The sequence below is a fragment of the Python bivittatus genome, unplaced genomic scaffold (assembly GCF_059951505.1).
Source record: "Python bivittatus isolate LINGU-HERP-01145 unplaced genomic scaffold, Pbiv_v1 ctg000700_np1212, whole genome shotgun sequence".
NCBI classification, from domain to species: Eukaryota; Metazoa; Chordata; class Lepidosauria; order Squamata; family Pythonidae; genus Python; species Python bivittatus.
This window is the reverse complement of record NW_028277098.1, coordinates 52,696,184-52,710,130: the sequence shown is the minus strand read 5'-3', so window position 1 is coordinate 52,710,130 and position 13,947 is coordinate 52,696,184. Positions and strand designations below refer to the sequence as shown.

General features: G+C 38.7%; 1 protein-coding gene across 4 annotated transcripts in view; it reads left to right on the top strand.

Annotated features, from left to right (window-relative positions):
• The window catches only part of TIE1 (tyrosine kinase with immunoglobulin like and EGF like domains 1), a 40,492-nt gene extending 32,972 nt beyond the window's left edge, over positions 1-7,520 (top strand). For all 4 annotated transcript variants that reach the window (XM_088153506.1, XM_025172258.2, XM_007436777.4 and 1 more), the window contains 7 exons: positions 1,794-1,984; positions 2,946-3,059; positions 3,241-3,311; positions 3,724-3,764; positions 4,260-4,356; positions 4,613-4,712; positions 5,113-7,520. In XM_088153506.1, coding sequence (XP_088009632.1) covers positions 1,794-1,984; positions 2,946-3,059; positions 3,241-3,311; positions 3,724-3,764; positions 4,260-4,356; positions 4,613-4,712; positions 5,113-5,184 — 686 coding nt within the window. In that variant the 3' untranslated portion in view covers positions 5,185-7,520. The remainder of the gene's footprint in view (positions 1-1,793; positions 1,985-2,945; positions 3,060-3,240; positions 3,312-3,723; positions 3,765-4,259; positions 4,357-4,612; positions 4,713-5,112) is intronic.
• Positions 7,521-13,947: the final 6,427 nt, after the last annotated feature.

Genomic DNA, 13,947 nt, shown 5'->3' with positions numbered 1-13,947 from the left:
GTTAACAATGGATTAAGGGTCCAGATGGACTTGGAATTATAATTTTGAAATAATTAGAAGAATTCTTCTTGAGGATTTTAAATTAATTAAAAGAATCCTTCCATGGGAAATGGCGATTGTTTGAGTTTCTTTAAGAGGAAACATGATAATTGACCTTTGAAGAATTGATACTAGAGGGAGCTAGAGGATAATAAATTTGCCTTGTCAATAAAGAATGGAGCGAAAAACTTTTGATAAATATTTTTGAACATTGGTCCTCAAAATTATTTGATATGATGGATGGATGGTGTGTCAATGAAGCTACAGAAGAAGAACAATCTATATCAGATAAGTTTGAAACCAACTGGAATATACATTTAAATCTGACAAGTAATGAGAAGGATATAGAGAAAGATGTACTGGATATACAAATGAAACTGGTTGAAGTTTTGTTGTTTAAAGGAGATGTACAATTACTAAATCAGAAAAGTGATTTGGATAACTTTCTCTTACTGGATATACAAAAGAGGTCTGTTAAAGTTTTGAAGGATCATTTGAGAAGTGACAAAAAAAGGACAAACCTTACTTACTGGATGTACAAAAGAGGTCTGTTAAAAACCTCTGTACAAAAGAGGTTTGTTCTTGGGACAAAAAAAAGATGAACAGAAATCCAGCTCTGGGACTTAATACAGGGAAGGAATACAGGGTTGGCTTGTTTGATCAAGGTTAAAATAGATAAGTAGTTATATGTGGTATCCCTTATTGGACTTTTGTTGATAAGGAACGAATGACAAGGCTTTTGGATGTTGTTTTTAGTTAAGAGATAGGTTATGGGGTGAAGAGAGTATATGTTGTATTAAGAGATGGTGATAAGCTACTAAAATTCTTTATACTTCTTGGGATGAATAGGGAAGCCACTTCTCCCCTCCCCACCTTTTTTTTTCTTTTTCTTTTTTACACTATTTCTCTTTCTCTTTTTCCTCTTTTTATATTTTTTGTGGTCTGTATTAGTTTTTCTTTTTTCTATTTGTAATCTTTAATAAAATTATTTGGAAAAAAACCCCAAATCTTTGGGTGGTCGTTCTGAACAAAGTATATTCCTATTAGGAAACATGAATAAAAGGACAAAACACATGTGTATCATAATAATAACAGGGCCAGTATTATAATACTGTTGTGCAAATCTATGGGCATATTTAACTTGAGAACATTGTGTAAAACTCTGGTCACCGCCCTTAAAAAGAATAAAATAAAGCAAATCAAATGTTGCTAAAGCTAAAGCAAGATTAGGGTTTTTTTGAGAAAATTAAAAAGCAAAGAATGGGATAGGGTAGAAACTTCCTCACTCATAATACTAGAACCTGGGACCATCCAATAAACTAAATGATGGGAGATCAAGGACAGGCAAAAGGATTTTTTTTTTCACACAGTGCCTTGTTAGACTATGGAATTCGCCATAAGGTGGAGTGATAGCCATAGACTTGGATGGTTTAAAAAATGGCATAAATAAATGCATGGAGACTAATGTTATCAGCAACTATTTGTCATGATAAATACAGGTTACTTTCACTATTACAGGTAATTTGCTGTCAAAAGCAGGTGCTGGGTATCTTGAATGGGAAGGTGCTATTATACATTTGCCCCCCTGCTTATGGGTTTCCCATGGGTATAATCAATCACTGTAGCAACAGCAGGCTGGTGTAGATAAGTCCTGTCTGATCCAGTATACTTGTACTAATGTTCTTACATTCACTTATATTTGTGCTGAGTTACTGAGATGACCCAGTTTGACAGACTTTGGCCTAATCTTCTAGGTTACCTATACATCGCTATTGAATATGCACCCTATGGGAATTTGCTAGATTTCCTACGCAAAAGCCGAGTGTTGGAGACAGATCCTGCCTTTGCCAGGGAGCATGGAACCGCCTCAACCCTCACGTCCCAGCAGCTCTTGCAGTTTGCATCTGATGTAGCTAAAGGCATGCAGTATCTGAGTGAAAAACAGGTCTGTATGCCAAACAGCCCCACTCTCTGGACTCACCAATCAGCTATTCTATGGGAATCAGCTGGGAAAGCCAGGGAGGTAAACAGAGAAGGACTATGCATGTAGCTTCTGTCTCTGCTGTGTTTCACATTCTCAGAATGGTAGAGCTACAGTGGAACCTCAAGTTACGAATTTAATCCGTTCCGTGACTCTGGTTGCAACTCGAATTGGTTGTAACACGAGGCAAATTTTCCCATAAGGTTCAATGTAATTACCGTTAATCCATTCCGGTGTCCGCGGACCACACAGCAGGGCGGAAAAACGGCCACAGACCACGCGGCAGGGCGGAAAAACGTCTGCGGACCACGCGGTAGGGCGGAAAAACGTCCGCGGACCACGCGGCAGGGGTGGAAAAACGGCCGCGGACCACGTGGCAGGGCGAAAAAACGGCCGCGGACCACGTGGAACGGGTGGAAAAACGGCCGCGGACCACGTGGAACGGGCAGAAAAATGGCCGCAGACCACATGTCACGGGAGGGAAAATGGCCGCGGATCCGGTTCGTAGCTCGAGGTGGTTCGCAACACGAGGTAAATTTTTGGGGCCTGAGCTGGTCGTATCTCGAAAAATTTGTAAGGAGGGGCGTTCGTAACTAGAGGTACCACTGTATAAGCATTCTAGGGAATGACTTCACAGGACTAGAATAGTACAAGTGTTTTCAGAAGGAATTATTGAGAATTATTAAGAGCTAGAGGCAACTGGAAATTGTCCTACTATGAATTAGGACTGAATGAGGTAGAATTTTGAATCACAGATGGTCTTGCATTTTCAAAGAACTCCATGTGAAGTGTTAGGTTTGAGATGCACCAAGGAATTCCAGTCCATTCACAGTAGAATATGTGACTATTGCTATCGCCTGTAAAACAGAGTGCCCACGTTCTCTGCCACTAGCTATATTGCTTATTATTGTTGTCTCTTCCCTAGTTTATCCACCGAGACCTGGCTGCCAGGAACATACTGGTGGGTGAAAACTTGACCTCCAAGATTGCTGATTTTGGTTTGTCCCGAGGAGAGGAAGTTTATGTAAAGAAGACAATGGTGAGCTTGGTAGAGAATCACAGCAAAGTGGAGTTAGAATAAGTAGAATATTCCTCGGGAAACATTCTCCCACACTGCTTAGGGTTCTTTTCTATTTTGAAGAGAACACTGCTCCATCTCTTTTTCTTTGTTGCCCATCCTTCCCTTGTGAATTTCTGATTCTTCAAAAATGTTTCTGCAGGGACGTTTACCAGTTCGTTGGATGGCCATTGAATCCTTGAATTACAGCGTATATACAACCAAGAGTGATGTGTGAGTGACTTATCCTTTGGGGACAGGGTTCACCTCAGATTTCAAATGGTAGGCAATTCTCAGTCTTCCACCAAGTCTTTTGATCCTTTTCTTGGCTGACATGATAAGAAAGGTACGTTGGGGGCAATGTTTGATTCAGCCATTTCCAACTTGCTGTCCTCTAGGTAGGTTGTCCATGCTAGCTAGAAATGATAGGAGCTGACATCCAGCAAGTTTTTAGATATTGAAAGACATGTAAAATGACTTACAATTAGTAAACAGAAGATACTGACTTTTTAATGTTTTCTTTTCCTTTCTCTGTTATGTAAGAGGCCAGAACAAAAATAATCTTCAAAAAATCAACACATTCTATAACTAGGCTAAATGTACTAAAGGACCACAGCCCACATCCTAACTTATCTTTCTGTTGCAGGTGGTCCTTTGGGGTCCTTTTGTGGGAAATTGTGAGCCTGGGTAAGTTCCTATCTAGTGGGAACAGGCTGGACTCTGTTCCCTCAACTGTCCTTCGATTGTCTGCACCCTATTTGGGCCCCACACTGCTTTGTACGGCTTGTTCTTCTCATTTGTTCCACTTCCTCAGACTTCTCTCTGTGGCATGAGAACTTCTTTCACATTGTCTCAGGGAGGTGAAATAATCAGATTAAAACATTTACTTTGGGGGAAAGCACAAAGTGTGGACATTCTGAGGATTATTTTGAGGGATAAGAAAAGTTTTACATAAGTTAGCACCCCACCTCATTCTTGCTGCCTTGATATTTCCAAGTATGCTAGACTTTTCACTGGGTGGAGACAAAAGATAATATGGTACTAATATAGAAATGGACAGTTCTGGAAGAGATGGCAGCATTCAAGGCTTTGTCCTGGTAGTAGAAGGCTGCTATACATATGCTTTATATCCCAAAATGGGTACATATGGTGTCCTGTCTGATCTGGCTTTCCTCTTGCTAGGAGGGACACCATATTGTGGCATGACGTGTGCTGAGCTTTATGAAAAGCTGCCGCAAGGATACCGCATGGAGAAGCCTCTCAATTGTGATGATGAAGTGTAAGTGGAGGCCCTATTCAAACATTCACTTTCTGAATATTTCATCCCCTACATTCTGTACATTGTATATTCAATCACATTCCATTGATGGGAACTGGTAAACTAGGACTTGGCTTTCTCGTTGTTTCATTCTGCTGGAAATGCTTAAGAGAGATGAAACAGACTAGCCGTTCAGGGTAGACCATCCTGGCAGTTCCTCTTCCCTCACGTTTTGTCATTGTTGTTGTTGTTTTTAACTTGTCCCTTCCTCCTACAGGTATGAATTAATGCGTCAATGCTGGCGGGACCGGCCATATGAACGTCCACCATTTGCTCAGATCTCAGTGCAGCTCATTCGCATGCTAGAAGCTAGGAAGGTATTGATATCAGGAGATATTCCTGCTGTGATCTAAACAATTATTGTGAGCTCTGGAGTATTTATAATCCGATACCACTGCCCAATGTCACCAATAGAATAATCAAGGCACTGTTATCATGGCCTTCAGCTGAAAAGGACACATTGTCAATTGTATCTCTCAATTTATTTTAGAATAGTGGGATACAGGTAGTCCTTAGAGATACAAAGCAGTGGGATGTATATCAAGCATGGTGTGGAGCTTACTCTGAGCACTATCTCAGTGTAAGGTTAGATCATGAGTTACTCTTATCATTTAGTCTGTAATTAAAACTAGGAGGAAAATGTAATTTAAAACAAAGGATGAGAAGAAATCTCCCTGCTGAGTAGCCTTCAACATGATTCTGTTTCTCCTTTGTCAGGCATATGTGAACATGGCATTATTTGAGAACTTCACTTACGCAGGAATTGATGCTACGGCTGAGGAGGCATGAGGGACCTAACTCCTTCATCTCTAGCTACAAATAGAGCCCAGATGATTGGGACTTTCTTGTACATTTGCCTCATGGTGTTGTCAGCAATTTATTATACAGACTGTGCTGGGCACAGTGTACAGTTGGATGCTGTTAGTTTAGAAGATCCTGCAGGAACCTAACATGTCAACTTTCCCTACATTGGAGGAGACTACCCTTGAATGGATTGTTCCAGTATGTGGGGCTTTTGAAAATCAAACATTATAGGTATTTTCTGTATAAGAGAGAGGCACCTCACTCCAAGGGAGAACATATCCAAAGTGTTCCACCATACTGAAGAAAAAAAGGCTAAGAAGATTGGGAACCAGTCAAGGACACTGTGGCTACAATGCACACCACACAAGAAAGGACAGCCCCACATTACTGCCAAATTCCTTGGATAGCATTACTGAAAAGGTGGGGCAGCTGGCAAACAGGGCAATTCTTTCCAGAATCCAATTCTCCAAGGAATAACGTCTATCCATAACGATCAACTTTGTCAGCCCCACTAGGTAGACCGGACCAGGAAAGCAACTCCACAGGAAAGCTAAAACCACTTTTACTGAGACTGACTATAATAATGGAATCTTGTGAGTCTGATGGTGCTGCCCCTCCTCCTCCTCCTCCTCCTCCTCCTCCTCCTCCTCCTCCTTATGGTTCAGTGAATTAGAGAAGCATCTGCCTGAGCCGCTTCTGAATGTTATCTCATTGTTCTGGACTTAAAAAACGTTTCAGCCCTTTTTGCCTAGGTAATATTTCCTGCATATCTCCATCAAGGTCATCTTCCTTACTTTCTATACCTCTTTCCTCATTACATGATGACCTGAACAATTCCTGAGATAAGACCATATGACACTGAGCCCAACATTTGAAATTCTAGTACTTAGATATGCCACTAGATATACTAAGTAGCTAGTGAAGAGACTGGAGCAAGTGCCTGGCATCTTTGAAGTGTGGACTAGAAGAAGGAGGGAAGTCCCATCCTCATTCCCTTCTATGAAGCATGGGAAGGAAGGGAGGAAAGGCAAAAAATCTGTCACTTCCTCTTCTCAGTCTAAGCCACTAACTCATAAAGTTCCCAGAAAGTTAGGGCATTACACAGGACTCTCCTTCAACCATATTAACCAAACCAAGACACATAATACTTCTAAGAGTTGACTATCAGTCCTCTCTCCTTCAAAAGGGACTGATAGCTTTCTAGTGAGGAAAACTATGAATTCCAGCAGGATTTGGAGGAAGGGGTGGTTGGTGGAGATTATTAGATCAGATTAAGTGAACAATAAGGAAAGTATGGTAAAGAATTCCAGAAAATTTTATCTGTGAAGTTTTATACACCCACCTGCTTAGAAACAGAGCTGACTGTACAACATTAATTCCTTCCAAGCTGCTGTGCCTTGCCTCTGCTCCCTGGAATCATTAGAACTTTGGAAAATAGTTTTCCAGGAAAATACAGAGGCATTTGTTAGCTCATCTAGATTTTAAACAAATTTTAGGACACCAGGGTAGAGAAGACTGAATTGGATTTGCAGAGGGAAGGGCTTCCAGTATTTTAAGGGGGATTATCATACTTTCAGATGTTTATTGTAGGATAAGACTGTTTGTCAGCAGAGGTGACTTTATAATAAAGACAGGAGGTAGTAGTGATAATCCAGAAATCTCCGGATCCCTATTTCAGTAAGTAGCCTGTCTGTTCATTACTATGGTATACAGTAAGCATTGTTACCATTGTACAATGTTTACTGAAAGGTGCCCCTAGTGTCCCTTTTTCCATTACATTTATAAGTGCCCAGAATAGCCGATAAGGCAGGAAAGAGTAGGATGTACAAAACACTCCCTTTTACTCCATTGTAGTTATACCAATTAGCCGTTAAAGCTGACTAAGAAAGCAACAGCTATTTAGCAAATGAAATTGACGTACATTTAAATTATGCAGAGCAGGTGGGGCAACTGTGTGGGTTAAACTAGGTTTTAGCACTCCTCTATTATGGCATGGTATAGGGAGTTGGCCTACTTCTGGCTTTCTTCCTAGGATATGTTTAAATTAAATATTTTAAGATGCAGAATAGGAAAGAGACAACAGAAGAAAAAAGGAAAATCAATGTATACACGTTCATCAGTTTTTCCCCACTGTTGTATTTTTGCAGAAATGTAGGTTCATTTGCTGGTTCCCCCTTCCCACTCTGCATTCTGGACCTTAATGTTGCTTGCCCCAGAACAAGTAGCTCCTGTGGATTCAAAAGTACACTTCGGGCATTGCTGTGTGGATCTCTTCGTCCTTACCAAACTTCTGTTTTGTTCAATACACAAATAGTTTCAAACATCTTTTTCATAAATGAGTTTTTCCTAACAAATTTTGTTTCAAACTCTGGACAAATTATATGTCAAATGTCAAGTGGTGTAGCTGCTTCTAAGGGATGATAAATGAAACACACCTATCCTAACACAACTAAACCCTGAGTCACAGCACTCAACCCCTCCGAACCACTATTAGCAAACTATTTTTTATTAGTTAATTATAAGCTTCCTTAGGCTATTTCAGGACAGGATTAGGAGAAATAATTAGATTTACTTGCACTGGCTTATTTCCCACCCCTTGGCTCTGCCTACCAATGTTCGTTTGTATCACAGCCCCAATTAGAACCAGGTATCGCTCCCTGGCAAAACTGAGGTTTTTGGGGTTTTTTTTTATTAGATACAGATATATTTTATAGAATCATTCAAGATAATTATTATCTGATTACTCACTATTGTTTGTTACGTGAATTCCTTCTCCATAGAGATGGTCTAAGGCAAAATATTTCTCTAAAAAATCTAATAACTCCTTGGATCTCAGAGCTTCATTTAACCCAGTGTTTTTGAAACTTGGCAATTTTAAGATGTGTAGACATCAACTCCCAGAATTCCCCAGCCAACATGCTGGCTGGGGAATTCTGGGAGTTGAAGTTTGCACATCTTAAAGTTGCCAAGTTTCAAAAACACTAATTTAACCTGTCATGACTCTCTCATGGAATCCTCATGAGGACCAAACAGAGCTTCAAGAAAATTTAGATCAGGGATCTACTTGGAGACTATGCCAGAGTTGTCATCTGCTATGTCCAGAGATCCATTAGCTGACTCCAACCCAGACATGGAGGCTCTGCCAAGTCTCTGCAAGTGCACGAGTCAACTGCTAGAGCCAGCAAGCAAAGAGGCATAGAAACACTCATGTACACTTTTCCACAGAAAAGCCAGTTATTGGTCCTGAACAAACCTTTTCACCTCTAGATAAACAGCAGCTGAGTCTGAGGATAAACATTCTGAAATCACTGCCTTGGCAGTAGGTCAATACTGAAATAGTTTTGATATCTGTCTAGCAATACTAGTATAAGTAGCCCACTACTCAGCTCCTGAATGCAGTTGTCTTTGAACTAATGGACTATGTTTTTGTATATTGACTGAATTTATTCATTTGATATCTGGTTACTGACTTATTGAAATGATTCCTACCACTGCAGCTGTTCCCAGCTATCCCAGCTTAAGCTTTCTGTCTGAACTACATCTAGGATAGGACACAAGCTAGAACTCCCTTAGGTTTCTCCTGAAGAGAAATTCTTTGTGATTTACTCCTTAGACATAGAATTTACTCCTTAGTCATAGAATTTCTCAAGACACTTCTCGAAATGAGACATCATAGTTGTCATCAACTGCATCTGATTGAAAGATGCCTCAGTGTTCCAGTTTTTCCACTTTATTATTCATTTAAAAGATAGTATTCTAGCCAAGCTTCATCAGAACAGTCAAGCAGTTTTGCCTCTCCCTTTTAACCTCCCTGTTTCTTGCGCAGCTGTTTTCCCTTCCCAACTGATAGCCTGACTCATCCTGATGCAGAAGTACAAAATGAGCATTTTTTTCTCTATCTTCAAGCTCAAACCTACAAAATTTTAAACATGAATCTTTTAGCAACTGATGGTACAAATTTAAGATATGTGTGCACCTAGAATACACCTTTTTTTGTTTCTAAACATTAGAACTATTTCTATCTAAAATTTTAAGTTTTACTGGCTAGCATCCCTGCATAAATCAGATTTGCATCATGTTATCTGCTGGATTTTTTTTCGGGTAGGTAATCCTTTGATGCTAACTATCACTTCTATTTCCAAACTTCTGCTTCCCAGAGTCCCCTCTGATGGCCTTTTAACTTGACCTCTTTGCTAATTCTGCATCTGCTGCCCCCACTTCTCTTATGAGCCCTGTGCCCTATGAGATTTGACCTATCTTCTATTCCCAGCTCATTAGCACAGCTTAGCACAGAGTTAACTCAGACAATGTGATGGGTTTCTGCATGGATATGTGAAGAATCAGTCTGATGCTATGACATGCCAATAGTGCTCCTAGAAAGATGGGTTCAATCCCTTCTGAAGAACAAGCCTCTTGTGTTCTTCAGCAACAGCTATTTGAGAAAACAATTACTTTTATTTTCTCTAGGCATGCAGGTAACTTGGCAATACAGCATTATCACTTTTAATACATCAGTTTACTTTGATTTCGTTGATGACAAAAATGGTCTTGAAATAATCACATAATAACCTGCATAGATTTGCCTATAGTTTGCCTTTGCTTAGGCAATTCTCACTGATTATAAAATCCTTCAGTGGCTTCAGCCATCGTGGCCATAGGTTCCTGCCACTGTTCTAGGAAGAGAGTGATTTAATATAAATCATTAATGAGACAGAAAGGAACAAAATTGGGCAAAAATGAGCTGAAATGAAAAGGGATACTTTGGATAAAGAACTGTGAGGTATGAAAATGGGAAGGCCAAAGATCCTGTCATATGCACCAGCTGGGGATGAGCTGAAGGCAATGTCATGGTGATACCCACAATTAATATGTTGCTGGAGCATATTTGTGCTATCATTAGGTGCAAGTGAAGAAAGGCTGAAGACACCCAAACCCTTAGGCTGGCTCCATTTTGGCCATTGGTGGCAACATGGATCCAAATTACCAGTAAAAATAACTCCCTGGTATGAAAAGATAAGCACAACTATAAATATAATTGCTACCCCTAGTAGTAGTGTGTGTACATATAGCCGCAAAAGTTTGTCAGGCCTATAAACCACATAAACCACATACAGGTTTCCCTCCTGTAGGATTCAGAATCTCCATAATTCTCTGTATCTCCATTGTGTAACTGATGGTACAGCGGCCTTACATCACTTATAATGACCAACAAGAAGAAAATCCCTCATCGAAAAGGAGAACCAAACAGGGTGTTAATGTATTCAGTTTGAAATTCTATTTTTCCTATAGGTGTACATTTAGAAATAATTGAAACACTCAAATTATCCTACTTCGGACACATTATGCAAAGACCTATGGGAAAGGTGGAAAGAAAGAGAAGAGAACAACCAGCAGCAAGGTGGATGGACTCAGTTACAGTGGTGATGGGTACACCACTGGAAGACTGAAAGACCAGGTTAGGGACAGATCATTATGGAGAAAATCTATGTGGTTGCTAAGAGTCAACATTGACTTAATGGCACATAATCAATCAATCAATCCATACTCTAAATAGAAATACAATATAATTTTATCCATAAGGAAAAACTCTATCCAGTTACTTTGGCTAAGTGCTAATTACTAATTGACAACTTCAAATTACTTTCCTGCTGTCCCTTTTGATACTTACCTCTAAATAGAATTTAGTTCATTTCTAGATGACCAGCTCATTTATTACCACACGTGTAAAAATAGGGTTAAAAGCACTTGAAATCGTTTTGGATATCTGTACTTTTACATTTCACAGTAATGTCTGTGGAGGAATGAATGCAGGAACGCCAGGATGTTTACCGAAGAGATTGACTACGTAATTCTTGTTAGTGCTCTCCAGCAGGCCAATCAATGGCAATCTTCACTACACCTTCTCTGGACTCTCTCACCTGGAGCATCTAAGTATACACAGAACTCAAATCTATAACATTCATTTACCCCTTCCACAGAAAGAAAATTAAAAACCTTCTTAGTTATTCCATCTCACCCCCTCAATCTACTTATTTGTCTTCTGTGAACATAATGCAAGAAGCCATTGGAAGTTAAATAACTTGTTGATTGAAAGAATGGCTAGGCAGCAATACTTTCTTCCAGACAGAAATTCTGTAATATGAACTTGACATTGAGAAACTTTGAGGGGCAAGGATTAGTGTGAAGACACTCTTTGAGGGAAACATCATAGCATAAGTGGCCAGAAATATCCTGATATTGGGGTGACTTTGCAAACAGGATGGGTTAAAGTTTCTTTTTTTTTTAATAAATTTTTTTATTTTTTACAACAAACACAAAACATACATAAACAAACAAGAACATAGAAAAGCATAAAAAAAACCATCTTCCATTTTATACCGTGTGTCAACCAGTTACCAACTCGTTGGTGCCCCTTTCATAATCTTAAATTCTCATATCTATTCAAAATATACTTGTGTACTCATCAATTAACAATTATTAATCATTCATAGCTAGTCTATAGAATCATTTATTACAAGAAATTTTAACTTTCAATAGGATTAGTAGTACATTTTCATCTATCGATTATATGTGTATATATATAATAATTGATATCAAATTTCTATTATAAAATTTCCTAATCCATTACATTACTATATTTTCTCATCCAATCATTAATAAAACAAATCCCGTGTCATATAAAATTACTTATCTTCTTATTCTAATTTCAAATCTCAATTTAACTCATCTCTGCACATTCCATAATTTTCAATAACTTCCTCCTGCATAGGTACTTTTTCATTCTTCCAATTCTTAAAAGTTACAGTTCTAACCACTATCAAAACATACTTAATTCTTCACTACATGTTTCAACAAAAATGTCTCTAGTCTAAAATCTATATGTTACTATATGCAACCATGTATAAATTTTAGTCTAATCTCTTAAAACATTTATGATCAAATACAATTTTTAACTATATATCTCAGTTTTATACTTTATTCCAGCGCTTGCATAATTTTAAGTTCACCCTTTTCATTCAATATCCCAAAACATCTAGCTGTTTATTCCTTTTTCTATATTATTGGATAAGAGAAAGCAATAATAAATGTCCTTTCAGACATTCTGCTTTTTGAAGCTTCTGTCAGTTCCATCATTGTTGTATTCCCCTCATTTTTTCTTTAAGCATCTGAAGTAGTTTCTTTCAATATTGTTTTACTTCTTCTTTTTATACATTCTCTTAGTACGATTTTCCATTATAATCTTGTATAATCTTTTTCTCACCCTCAGTACCAAGAACAAGTCTGTCCCTCTTCATTTATCAGTTGATAAACCCTTTTAATTCTTAATTTATGAGCCTCAGAATAATTCTGTTTAATGTCTCTGATTTCTTGTGCTATTTCTTCCTTTTCCATTGATCCTGTTTTATGTTTAATTAAGTCCATTTTAGCTTTAATATCTTTTTTTTTCTTTTTTTTGCAGGAATTTCTGCAGCTCTTCTTCCAGTTTTTTATAATCATCCTCGATAGTTTAAAAATCTTTTTCTGCATTGTGTTTCTCGTATAGTCTATTATCTTGTATAAACCTTCATTGAGTCAAAGGATTCTTTATCTTTGTTCTTGCCAAGAGAAAGAGAACAAAAAGCAAAAAAAAAAAAAAAAAAGAAGAGGAGAGGAAAGGCTGGATCTCTTTAAAAATCCAACTGGAGGGGGGAATAGAGAGCAAAGCAGAGCTTCTAGCAGAAAGAAGAGCTACTGCCACTAATCAAGGCTCTTGTGACTAACTCAAACTTTCCATCTTGATATTTTCAAAGTTGCTTTCAACTCCACTTTCTTGTTATAGTTATTCGGGTGGCACCTGTATAAACATGCACATCCCACTATCTTTTTAGAAAGCCCAGGGTCCTTGAGCATGCATCACAATGGAAGAAAAAAGGCACTATATCGAGCCTCTAGATGGCAGTGCAACTTTCTTTCATTTACTTTCTCTTAACTCCACTTTCCCCATTTCAAAATCAAAAAATGTAAATTTCTTATAACAATAAAGAAATCTTAGTCAAAAAAGAGGCTTAAAATAAAGAATTATTGAGTATTAAAAAGAAAAAGCCAGTCCAATTAAAAATATATATTTTTTTACAAGAAAAAACATCTTGCCAATTCCACTAAAAAGGGAAAGTTAAAAAAAAATATTTTTTCCCTTTTTTTTTTTATAAGGCTCAATCTCGCCGCTTGATCCATTTTTCTTCACTTTTAACAATCTCTTTAAGTTACTTAAGGTGTTCTCTAAGAATAGTTGAATAGTAAAGGTCCATCTCACCCGGTTGACACCCCTCTCTTTCTTCTTCCTTTGGAGCTGTCCCGGCTTTCGCAGCCATTTTTGGCTGCCTCTCCTCCGCCGGCTTCAAGAGCTTCTCCCGGGATCAATCTGGGGCTTGCGGCGTCCCTGAGATCCGCGGGACGCGCCCTTTGCAATCGCCATCTCTACGGGACGGCTTAGGTCCATCGGGACCGTCCGGGGGGGGAGATATCGGCTGCGATCCTGGGAGCCCAGGATCGCCCGCCGTACCGCCGCGACGCCAGCTCCGCCCCCCAGGATGGGTTAAAGTTTCTGATGTATTTTATATATTTAAAATATTTATATACCACTTTCTATTTTTAAAAAAAATCTTCAAGCAGAGGTAAAATAGCACTGGGCACAAAATGATGGTATGAGTCTCACGTGACTACATTGTTGTGAGATTGGTAGGGCATGGACCATCCTAGTGCTGAGGC